This window comes from Diceros bicornis, chromosome X (assembly GCF_020826845.1).
Source record: "Diceros bicornis minor isolate mBicDic1 chromosome X, mDicBic1.mat.cur, whole genome shotgun sequence".
Classification (NCBI taxonomy): domain Eukaryota; kingdom Metazoa; phylum Chordata; class Mammalia; order Perissodactyla; family Rhinocerotidae; genus Diceros; species Diceros bicornis.
Window position 1 is genome coordinate 65,453,276 of NC_080781.1, and position 13,319 is coordinate 65,466,594.

Genomic DNA, 13,319 nt, shown 5'->3' on the forward strand with positions numbered 1-13,319 from the left:
CAGACATGAAGAACAGTTTAGTGGCTTCCAGGGATTAGAGATGGGGTGGGAGAGAGAAGAAGGCTGCTGTGGTTATAAAAGAGCAGCACAAGGGAGATCTTTGTGGTGATAGAACAGTTCCGTATCCTCAATCTATACAAGTGATAAAATTGCATAGGACTAAATACACACACACACACACAAATGAGTTCATGTAAAACTGGTGAAATCTGAGTAATGTCTGTGGATTGTACCAATGTCAATTTCCTGGTTTTGATATTGTACTATAGTTACATAAGATGTTACCATTGGGAGAAACTGAGTGAAGGATACATGGGACCTCTTTGTACTATTTTTGCAATTGTCTGTGCATCTAAAACCATTTCAAAATGAAGAAGTTTAAAAAATCATTGGATGGGATGGGGTAAAAAAATTCATTGGACATGGCTGGTCCGATGGTGTAGCAGTTAAGTTTGTGTACTCTGCTGCGGTGGCCTGGGGTTCGCAGGTTCGGATCCTGGGCACGGACCAAGGTACCGCTTGTCAAGCCATGCTGTGGCAGTGTCCCATATAAAGTAGAGGAAGATGGGCATGGATGTTAGCCCAGGGCCAATCTTCCTCAGCAAAAAGCGGATTGGCAACAGAATTTATCTCAGGGCTAATTTTCCTCACATACACACACACAAAAATTCATTGGATGAGATTAATAGCAGATTGAGTATTAAAGAAGAAAGAATTAGTAAACTTGAAGATAGATCAATGGAAATCAAGCAAACTGAAGCAGAGAAAAACTATTGGAAAAAAAATGACAAGAGCTTCAGGGACTTGCAGGACAGTATCAATAAATCTAACACATGTGTAATTGGAGTCCCAGAAAGACAGGAAAGAGAAAATAGGGCAAAAAGAACAAATACTGGCTGATAATTTTCCAAATTATATCCAAAAGTGCAAACCACAGATCCAGGAACTCAGGGAATCCCAAGCAGAATAAATACAAATAAAAGTATACTGAGGCACATCATGGTCAAAGTTCTGAAAACCAAAGATAAATTTATAAAGGCAGCCAGAGGAAAAAAACATATTATATACAGGGAAATAATGATAAGAACAAGACTGACTTTCCATCAGAAACAATGGAGGACAGAAGAAACTAAAAAACTGTCAATCTAAAATTTTATATTCAGAAAAAAATACCTTCAAAAATGAAGGCAGAAAAAAATAGAAAGCAGATAAGTAAAGGGCTTCTGCTTCTGGTTCTGAGGCAAAAGAGAATGTGGAATTATTTTCTGTTTAGAAGCAACTGGAAAATTGGCAAAATATAGGAAACATTTATTTTCAGACATTGGACAATATGCAACACAAGGTAGTGATCTGAGAGAAAAGGGATACAAATGAGGTGAGCCTTACCATCACCCCAGCTTTCTGCCTGGAGGTAAACCCTGGACTGTGGTGTGGGGGTGGGGGGAATCCAAACAGAGCCTGGCAATCTCTGAATAGAGGAGACAGAGATTGCAGTTCAGAAAGGCCAAGGTGGTTAGAAATTGTGGGGATGGAGCTAAGCCAAAAAAAAAGAGTACTAGAAATATGCATAGAGGTTCCCTTGAATCTTTTGATGAATACCAATCTGAACATGTATTGGATAAAACTCTACAAAGATAGTCTAGAAAAACTTCCAGAGAAACAATTACTGAGGAGCTGTAAGATGAACACTTCATAGAGTTCTCACAGGGCCAAAGTGGAGAGACCTCACTAAATACGTGGGGCATCAGTAGAAACTTCAGAGGGGCAGTGCCTTCAAAATGGGCTAAATTAGCCCTAGAGTAAAGGCTACTCAAAACCTACTCTAAATGAGCTTAAAAACAAACCTCAAAAAAAGAAAAAAATCAACTGATCCACAATAACTTGTCTATCAAAAAAAAGTACAATCCTCTCTAAATCAATATGAAAAAACTCTAGCACTCAACAATGGAAAATTCATGATGTTGGATAGCTAATTAAAAAAATTACTAAACATACAAGGAAGCAGGAAAATGTGATTTATAACCTGGAGAACAATCAGTCAACAGAAACAGACTCAGAAATGATGGAGATAATGAAATTAGTAGAAAGGACCTTAAAATAGCTATAGCTATTATAAATATCTTCCATATGTTCAAGAATATACAGAAAATATGAATACAATGAGGAGAAAAGTGGAAGATTTTTTTCCTGTTTATTGTTTTTTTTTAAAGATTCTATTTTTTGGAAGATATTTTTTAAAATAGAAATTCTAGAGATGAAAAATACAATGTTTGAAAGGAAAATTTCATTGGATGAGATTAATAGCAGATATATACTGCAGAAGAAAAGATCAATGCACTTGAAGGCAAAGCAAGAGAAACTCTCCAAAATGAATCACAGAGAGAAATAAAAGACTGAAAAAAAATTAAAAGGGTCACAGTGACCTATAGGACAATAAAACTGGTGTAACATAGGTTTACTTAGAGTCCCAGAAGTAGAGGAGAGAAAGAGATGACAGGAAAGAAATAATGGCTGAAATATTTCCTAATTTGTTGAAAACTATAAATCCTCAGATCCTAGAAGTTCAATGACTCCCAAACAGGCTAAACACAAAGTAAACCACACCTGAGCAAACTGTAATCAAGCTGCTGAAAACTAGTCACAAAGAGAAAAGTTAAAAAGCAGCCAGAGAAAAAAGGGCATGTATTATACAAAGGAACAAAGGACGATTACAGAGTTCTCATGAGGAAATATGCAGGCAAGAAGACAATGGAATGATGTCTTTAAAGTTCTGCAAGAAAAAAATTATCAATCTAGAACTCTATATACAGGGAAAATATCTTCCAAAAATTAAGACAAAATAAAGACCTTTCAAACAAAAGCTGAGAAAATTTGTTGCTAGCAGACCTACATTATAAGAAAAATTAACTGAAGTTCTATAGGCAGAATGTAACTTTTACCAGATGTAAACCTGGATCTACACAAAGGATTGAAAAATGCTAAAAAGGGTAAACATATTGGCAAATATAAAAGATATTTTCTTACTCATCTTTTAATTTATTTAAATAGTTTAGGGCCATGTTGGGAGCAGCAGGTCCAGTGGTGGCTGCATATGTGCTGACTGCAAAGGAATACCACCAAAGGCAGTGGAGGAGTGAGGCAGGCTGTCAGCCTGGTGGCAGGGTAAGTGGAGCACACAGTCCAGCCAAAAGGTGGCACAGCCCAGCTGAGCATTGCATCCCTTGGCTGGTATGAGTAGCTGTCTAGCCTCCCTGCACTCCCTGCTGGGGCCCATACAGCAGGTGCTCCTAGTACGAGATCTCTTGCCTGGTTGGGCTCTGGGTCTTCTCTTCCATCCCTTCCTTTAAGCTTCTCAGTTCTCTCCTCTGAAGTACTGGCACCATAACCAGTGCCTGGACTTCCTAACCACAAGAGGGACAGGAAAAGGTATCCTTAGTTATACCTGCTATAATCTCTGTAAGTTTATTATTGTTTAGTAAATCATTATTTTGAAATCTCAGAATTTTACTTCCACCTAGATAGAAATATAACAAGAAAATGGATTGTTGGCTTAATAAAAGGAGATTAGAAGACTTGCTTTCTCAAACCAGAGCTGCAACATCTATGTTTAAAGAAGCTGAAAAAGATGAAACTGAGGTATCAGTGAGGGCTCTGACTCATGGAAGGAAGACATTTACTTCAAAGACATGGGTGGAATTGTAAGTAAGAAATGAAAATACGATTAAAATTATCTTTATATATGTCATTAATTTACCTTATAGTGTCTCATGCATAGAACATTTTCATAAAGTTTCAAAATAATTTGCTATTTAAGTTGTGGCATTATTTTCAGACTATTCATTCATAGTTAAAGGGAAAGAAATTGAGTGTTTTAAGTGTAGACATGATGAGCTTATTAAAAACCAAAAATTGTTTGTTAGAGCTTTTCAAACTAGAAATGAAAAAGTTACTGAATCATCTTATGTGTAAGTTATTTCACTGCATGGATTGGAGAAATGCATATAATGGCTTAGAGACCAATAAAGCCTTGGACAGTTGACACTGCTCAATGCCTATTGGATGAAAAGTTAGTAAAATCACTCATAGCACTGCCTCTTTTCAATGGCACAGTAACTTGTTTATTTAAACATTTAGCTCTAAACATAAAGACTTAGTTACTATCTCATTTGCAGAATTGTACTTTTACCTTACAAACAGACAAGTCTACAAATGTGGGTAGACTTGCTGTTTTGCTTGTGGTCATGTGGTATCAGCACTAACTAATCTTTGAAGAAGATCTTTTTTATGTGAATGGTTGGCAACAAACACAAGTGGTACTAAAATATTGAAAGTGCTGAATAACCTTGTTTGAATCTCATGGTTTATCCTGGAGCAACTTTGCTTATATGTGCACAAAGGTGCAAAAGCAATGGCGGGTAAAACTGCTGGCATCATGGTATAAATTAAGGCAGCAGCACCAAAGTATATCAGCAGTTATTGTATTCTTTACTGCCATGTACTCGCAGTAAAAAAAAAAAAATCCAATTTCACTTAAGAATGTCCTTGGTGAAGCACTAAAAATTATTAAATCTTGATCTTGGATTTAATATTCTGTGTGACAAAACAGGAGGTATGCAGAAGGTGCTTCTGATATAAACTATAACTATATTATGGTGGTTGTCTTGAGGAAAAGCACATCTGTGATTAAGTTGTAGCTTAACTAGCCACTTTTCATGGAATACCATTTTTGCTTGAAAGAGGGAAAAACTACAACTAAATACTTGGGTAACTAGTAGATATTTTCTCAAAAATGAAGTGAGCCTATCACTTTACGGTAATCAACTGATGTTATTTGTTGACAATGATAATATTCACATTTTTGAGTGAAAATTAGAATTTTGAAAAACTTCATTCTGCCACTGTAAGCTTAACAGCTTCCCAAAACTTAAACTTTGTTCCAATGCGATCAGTGGTGATATCAATTAATGTGATTTTTTGATATTGCATAAAATTTTTCAACATTTGTAATATTTGCATAACTTAGTGAACCAATATTTTCCAAATAAGTGATATGTATAATATGGGTCAAATATGCATTGAAAGTACAAGATGACCAATGAATTTTAATGTAACACTATATAAAAAGTTCATTGACATAGTTTCATATTCCACACAGCATTAACCTTTAAGAAACTATCATTTGTAGAGTTTTTGTATAGTATCAAAGAAGAATATCCACAATTATCAGTAAAGGTTATTAAAATACTCCTCCTTTTTCCAACTACATATCTATGTGAAGATGGATTTTCTTCATATACTTTAATAAAAACAACATCAAAACACATTGAATGTAGAAGCAGGTATGAGAAATCAGCCATCATTTACTAAGCCAGATGTTATAGAGATGTGCAAAAATTTATAGCAATGCCATTCTTCTCATGAAATTTCCTTATGTCTTGTAAAATATAGTTTTTTTAATCACAACATGTTATTTGTGCTAACATGTACTGGATTTATTATTCTTATTTTAAATGAATTAATAAATACTTTAAAAATGAAAGAAAATAATTGCTTAAATCAAGACAATAACAATGTATCATGGAGTTTATAATATATACAAAAGTAAAATATATGACTACAATAGCACAAAAGAAGGAAAAGAGAAAAATGGTAGAACACTACCATAAGTGTGCTATATTATACATGAAGTAGTGTAATACCACTTGAAGGTAGACTATGATAAGTTAAAAATGTATACTGTAAACCCCAGAGCAACCACAAAAAAACAAAACAAAGAGTTATAGCTAATAAACAAATAAAGGAGATAAATGGAATCCTAAAAAAAATTCATTTAATTCAAAAGAAGGCAGCAAAGTAGAAAGAAAGGAACAAAGAACAGATGGGACAAATAGAAAACAAATTGGAAGATGGACTTAAACCTAAACATATAAATAATTTATTTAAACATAAGTGGTCTAGGCATCCCAATTAAAAGGCAGGGACTGTCAGACTGGATTAAAAAAATCATGATCCAACTATATGCTGTTCATAATAAATACAATTTAAATACGAAGACAAAATAGGCTAAAAGGACAGAAAAAGATATACCACACAAATAATAATAATAACGAAGCAGGAGTGACAATATAAAAATCAGACATAGACTTCAGAACAAGGAATATTACCAGAGACAAAGAAGAATATTCCATAATAATAAAGGGGTCAATTCATCAAGAAGATATAACAACTCTAAATGTGTACACATCTAATAACAAAGCTTCAAAGATACATGAAGCCCAAACCAACACATCTGAAAGGAAAAATAGCCAAATCTAAAACCATGGTGGGAGATTTCAACTCTCTCAGTAGTTGACAGAACAAGCAGACAGAAAATCAGTAGGGATATAGAAGACAAACAACACTCAGCCAACCCGAACCAATTGATAATGATAGAAAATGCTACCCAATAACACCAAAATACATATTCTTTGCAAACTGTACATGAAACATTCACCAAGATAGATCATATGCTGGGCCATAAAACCAATTCTAATAAATATAAAAGGACTGAAATCATGCAAAGTATGTTCTCTGAGCACAACAAAGTTAAAATGAATATAAATAGACAAATATCTGGAAAGTTCTCAAAAACTTGGAAATCGATTTTTAAAAATCCACACTTCTAAATAACCCATCAGTCAAATAAGAAAATTAGAAAATATTTTGAACTAAATGAAAATGAAAACAACATATCAAAATTTGTGGAATGCAGCTCAAGCAGTGCTTAGATGAAAATTTATAGCATAAAATGCTTATATGAGAAAAAAGAAAGGTTTAAAATCAATGAAATAAGTTTCTATCATAAGAAACTAGAAAAAGAACTAAAAATCAATACAAAGTAGAAGGAAGGAAATAACAAAGATTTGAGCAGAAATAATGAAAGAGAAAAGAGAAAAATAAAATCAATAAAACTAAAAGTGGGTTCTTTGAAAAAAAAATACAGTTCCATAAAATTGATAAACCACAAGCTAAAATGATCAAGAAAAAGGAAAGTGAGTAATACTAGGAATGAAAGAGGGGATATCACTACAGCTCCTACAGACATTAAAACAATAAGAAGGGAATACTATGAGTGAACGGGCAAATTCCTTGAAGACAAATTATCAACATGGAAGCAAGAAGAAATAGAAAATTCAAATAGCTATATAACTATTAAAGAAATAGAATTCATAATTAAAAACCTTCCTACTAAGAAAACTCTAGGCTCAAATGTTTTCACTGGTGAATTCTATCAAACATTTAAGTAAGACATAGTATCCATTTTACATAAACTCTTTCAGCAAACAGAAAAGGCAGGATACTTCCCAAGTCATTTTATAAGATCAGCATTGCCCTGATATCAAAACCAGACAAAGACATTACAAGAAAAGAAAACAACAGGTCAACATCCCTTATCAACATAGACACAAAAACCCTCGACAAAATTTCAGCAAACTGAATCCAGCAATATATAAAAAGGATAATATACCATGACCAAGTAGGGTTTATCCCAGGAATGCAAGGTTAGTTTAACATTTAAGAAAAGCAACAATTAATGCAATTTACTGTATTAACAGAATAAGAGAACACCATATGATCATTTCAATGGATGAAGAAAAAGTATTTGATATAATTCAACACTCATTTGTGAAAAACATTTGCAGTAAATTAGGAATAGAAGGGAACTTCCTCAACCTAAAAAAGGACATTTACGAAAAAACCCACAGCTAACATCACACTTTATAGTGAAAGATTAAGTGTTTTCCCCCTATGATCGAGAACAAGACAAAGATGTTCACTCTCACCACTTCTATTCAACATTGCACTGGAGGTCCCAACCAGTGTAATAAGGCAAGAAAAAGAAATAAAAGGCATGAAGATTGTAAAGGAATAAGTAAAACTCTCTTTATTCACAGATGACATGTTTGTATACATGGAACATGCAAAGGAATCTACAAAAAAGCTACTAGAGCTAATGAGCTTAGCAATGTTACATTATTCATGATAAATATTAAAAATCAATTGTATTTCTATATTCTAGCAACAGACAATTGGAAATTGAAATTTAAAAACACTGTTGATAATAACATCAAAATCTTGAAATACTTAGGGATAAATTTAACAAAATTTGTGTAAGACCTGTTCACTGAAAAGTACAAATTAAAGTTTGAAATTAAAGACTTAAGTAAATGGAAAGATATAGCAAATTCATGGATTAAACATTGTTAAGATGTTATTCTCCCCAAATCAATCTATAGATTCAGTGCAATCTACAGATTGCCCTGCAAGACTGTTTTACATTAGTAACATACTCTTGTATATAAATCAACTTAATTCTTTTCAACGGCTACATATAGTCCCTCATATGAATGAGGCATAGTTTATCCAACTAGTCTATCAAAAGTGGTTTGGTTAAGTAAATATTTTTTGTTCACTAAATTTTGTTAATAAACCTACCTGATGATTCAGGTATATACATATATCTGATATATCTGTATATATGTATACATATACATATATATGAATACATGATATAATATAACTGCCTTACTCTCTCCTAGATTAGAGGATCCAAATAGTATTACTGGATTACAGAACATTTGTATATATAGTCCATAAACCTTATTACACAGAGTGGGTGATTTGCTAAATTAGCCACGTGGTAGTCTTTTTATGGGACCCCATGTCACCTTTGAACTTTCCCTATGGTAGAGATACCTGGACCAGTCATATGGGCAGGCTCTATTTCTCTCAGCTTTCCCAGCTGGGCCTAACTCTTCTTCCAGCTGGGATTGCCTCCTTATTCCATGCCTTGCTGGCCAACCTGGCTCCCCAATTCCTGGGCTGGGACTAACTCTCTGATCACTGGCTTTATGGCATCACTGATTTTGTATCTCTTGAGGGCTATGATTGAAATCTCACGAGTAATCACTTCTAATATTAATACTGGGCTTGCCTTACCAACTCCCTTCCCTTCATTGGCAATCTAGTGTTTTCCAATGGATACATCTATTTCCTACAGCTAGGATACCTGGTACTTCTTGTAAAGGATAGGTAGTTGCTACTGGGGTTAAACTATTTCTAGAAAAAGGCTAGATTATGCTTCCAATTCTTCCATCTTAGAAATAGAAGTTTTTAATGTATGGTGATGGATAAAAAATAGACTAGTGGGGGCCGGCCCCATGGCTGAGTGGTTCAAGTTCCAAGCGCTCCGCTTTGGCAGCCCGCGTTCGCATGTTCAGATCCTGGGCACAGACCTACACTGCACTCACTAGCCACGCTGTGGTGGTGTCTCACATACAAAATAGAGGAAGATTGGCACAGATGTTAGCTCAGGGTTAATCTTCTCAAGCAAAAAAAGAGGAGGATTGGCAATGGATGTTAGCTTAGGGTGAATCTTCCTCAGGAAAACACAAAAGAACAAAAAAAATAAAATAGACTATTGGTGGTGAACACCAGTCTATACAGAAGCTGAAATAAAACCAACACGACCTCAATAAAATAATTTAAAAAATAGAAGTTTCCCAATGTGAATGTTGAGATAAATTATTTAAACACTCATTTATTCAGTTATTCATTCAATGAATGAACACCAGTTAGGTGGGTAGGTCACACTCTGCTAAGCACTGAGGGGGAATGCAGACAACAAAAACCCAGATGACCAAATGAATGGTACAGATTATAAGTGTTATAGGAGTGTACTCAAATCTCTTAACAGGTTTGCCTTTCTAAAATCTCTCCCTTTTGCAATCTATCTTCCATAGTCTACCAAGTGAGCTTTCTAAAAACCAAAACTCATTGGTTCTCACAGAAAAAAAGTATAAACTCTTGAGTTCAGCATTCAAAGCTCTTCATAATCTTGCTCCAATTTCCATTCAAGCCTTAATCCTTCCCACTCTCTCTCATGAACTCTACATTCTACTACTGTATCAAACTTCTCACTGGTTCCATGAGGCATCATGTCCTTTCCATTCTCTGTTCCCTCTGCCTAGAATGGCTCTCCCTCTTCTTCATCTGGCAAACTCCCAATCAACCTCCAAGATTCACTTCAAAGTCTTAGTGAAACATTTCCGCTATGCTCCTCACGTATCCTGGATTTGAGCACATTGTTCTGTCACCTTTATTAGATGATGATATTTTTGAGGGCACTGGGTTTATCTTGTTAGTCTTTGTATCTCTGAATCCAGGTCTGAATAGGGCCTGGCAAGTAGTAGGGGCCCAGTGAATATTTGCTAAATAAATGAAGGAACAAATGAATGTGAAAGAAGAGCTCAAAGGGCCTTGGTATATTTAGGTAAGGGATTTTTAAAGGCATAGGGCTTGAAGCTCGACATAGGAAAATAGTAGAGAGGTGGGGAAAGGGTACTTGGAGGAGGAGGACTATTATCCTAGGAGACAGAAGAACAAAAGCCCAAGTCTGAGAGTGAAGACAATGAGGGGATCAGCCAGACTTCGGCTGATTGACGCACTGCCTTGACCTTTTCATCGACTAGATTTCTCAATTATATTTTCAGCTTCTGGGGGGCAGGGTATTTTGTATACTCCTTTGTATCCCTTTATATTTGATGCACATCTCCATAGCCATTGTTCCTACTGTCTTGTGCTTCTTACTCTGCTCTGTAATATAATTATTTATATATCTACATATCTCCCCAGCACTTATACCACCCTCCCTCCCAGGCTGCTTGAGGTAGGGGATAAGGTCTTAGTGTCTTTGCATCTTCCAAGATACCTAGCATAGTGCCTGGCACACAATGGGTGCTCTGTAAATATTTTTTCATTTACCATTTGTTGATCTGATTACAGAGGACCACAAGGATATTTGTGTGCAACTGCGTATTGTGGCACAAAACTTACATATGCCTTCACACTGTGTAGTCTATTTTTGGCAATTTTCATTAAAATGTTATCTTATTGTACCTGGAAGACTGTCATTTCAATTTTCTTCTTTGATCCTTTTGGACGACTCACATCTCTTATACCAGAAGGATATGATAGAAGGGATTCAAAAAGGGTTTGGACAAATTTATGAATGACAAAGTCATAAATGTCTGGGTATAAGAAGTTGTTAGGAGCATGCGAAGGGGAAGGAGAAAACCTGCATTTCAAAAGTTCCTTTTATGTGCCAAGAACTATGTGTTAGGCACTTGACATACATTATATCTCATTTAATCTCACAGACTATATCAGTATAAAGATAGGACATGTCTAGCTATACAAGCCCCCATGCATTCAGGCACACAGCTTCTCCAGGTACCAGAGGCAGTATTCATCTTTATTAAAATTTTAATAATTAATTTAATTAAATCAACCCTTTAAGATAGATAGATCTATGGATTTGCATTGTTTCATGGGAACAAAACACTCATTCTCAATTCAGGCTTCTACAGCTTAAAACTACTTTTTGACATAACTTGATCAGTTTTTAAAGTCTCAGTGCTTTAAATTACAATGCAATCTGAGATATTCCCACAGCAATAACAGCAATTACATTTGTTCACAAATGTAATTTGTTCGCTTACCTTTATATTTCATAAAGCTTCCAAATACTGAACAAAGGTAAGTCAAGTCAAGAAAAGAGACTTCTATTAACCCTGACACCAGCAAATTGTCTCAAATTACAGTGTGCCTTTTATTTGTATTCTAGACACATTGAGTGGTTTTTCTGAGATACATATTGTAACTCATCTATGGTTGGAAGGAAATTAGTTTGTTTCTAATTTTTAAAAAATAATAGTAACTTTAAAAAGCATAATGCTCCCCAGTGTACAGCTTCTGCCTCTGGCAGAAATCAAAATGTTATAACCAAAGTACCATTTCTACTCCTTGGGAAATGGCTTGAGAAGGTGGGGCTGCAGGTACTGGTTCATTATTACGTTACACAGTCTAAGGCCCCCAGCTACACATCCTGATCTGTGATAACATGCTTCCTGCCGGGTGTTGGGGGGGCGGTTGGGGAGAGAAGGGATACACCTTCGGATAAGGGATTATCAGCACACTCACAGGTCTCAGACAGCTTTCTATTAACCTGTTTTGGGAAAACTAGAACAGATATCTTTGCTTTGAAAAACGTGAAGCCTATCTCATATGACTAAAGAAAATGGCAAGTGTTCAAACAACACGTTTCACATTTTGGATCGTCCCGCCCCAGCCTCTGTGTGCCACTAATCGCTGGAAAAACACCAGACCTGTCTTTGTGGTGATTATGTGTTTCTTAAACTTTACATTAGTCAAAGAAAATTGAGAGACCAGGACTACCACCAAAGAATACAGGTGTGACATACTGCCTATGTGACTTTTTAAAGATAGATGAGAACCCAGCTTATATATTTTAAAAATTGCCCCTTCTTTTTTGAGGCTAGGGGATGAAAATATGTATATAATCCAAAGAGTTCTTTGTGTGAACAGGTGACCCCTTCCCACAGTCTCTGTAATTAATTGAGAAATTAAAGTTGGTTGGCCTTTGAGATCTCTTGTAAAAGAAAGGCAGAAGGTCCTGGATATTTTGGAACAAGAGTCCACTATTCTGCCAAGACAGTGTGTTATTGTTATTGGAGTGCCTCTCAACAAAACGGTATTGAGTGGTGAGGACGTGATTTTGATTAGGTGGAATGACTCAGCTCTTCCCCTTAAAGAAGAGAGGACTTGTCACAGCCTTACTTACCTCATGATCTGGGATCTCAGAGGATAGTGTTTTCCCTAGGATGACCCCGGTCAAGTATGTCCAGCATCGAGCCGTGTTGGCAAGGTTATAGCCTCCTGTCTCCATCAAGAATTGTGAAGTTAGGAAAGAACAGTCACAAAACAGCAGGAGAGGGAAGGGGGGTAAGGAAGGAGAGAAAAATGTTTTAATAAAAGGGCTAAAAACACAACTCCAACTTGCAGAATTTCACCCAAACATCCCTTTATGATATTTTTGAACCTGGCAGGCAGATGTTAATGGACCAGTCAGAGCATGAACAGTGTAGAACCGGGAAGTCCAAGGCCTACAAAGATTAAATAGGCCCTTATCTCTGAACAAATATGCACCTGAGGACTCCAAGCTCCTCAAGTCCATCAAGAGTCATCAGCAAGACTGAGATCCCTGGAACCCAGATCTCTTGAGGTGACCTACCCAACGTGAAGGTTTCTGTGATGAATTTTGCAACAATTCTATAAAATGACTCCTGAATGTGATTTGTATGTTAAAACTATTGGCAGATACAACCCTAGAAACATCCAGGAAAGAGTAAAGGAAAATGCTGACAGAAACAGACTTCCTTCTTTTAATATCAGCATTCCCTTTCTTCACAGAACACAGG

At 35.7% G+C, this 13,319-nt stretch overlaps 1 protein-coding gene across 5 annotated transcripts in view; it reads right to left on the reverse strand.

Moving 5' to 3' along the window:
- The window catches only part of HDAC8 (histone deacetylase 8), a 235,979-nt gene that overhangs the window by 132,831 nt on the left and 89,829 nt on the right, over window positions 1-13,319 (reverse strand). For 4 of the 5 annotated variants that reach the window (XM_058536184.1, XM_058536185.1, XM_058536183.1 and 1 more), the window contains exon 9: window positions 12,683-12,777. In XM_058536184.1, coding sequence (XP_058392167.1) covers window positions 12,683-12,777 — 95 coding nt within the window. Of the gene's footprint in view, window positions 1-3,592; window positions 3,617-12,682; window positions 12,778-13,319 lie in introns of those variants that run through there. The other variant, XM_058536187.1, reaches the window with a different exon arrangement.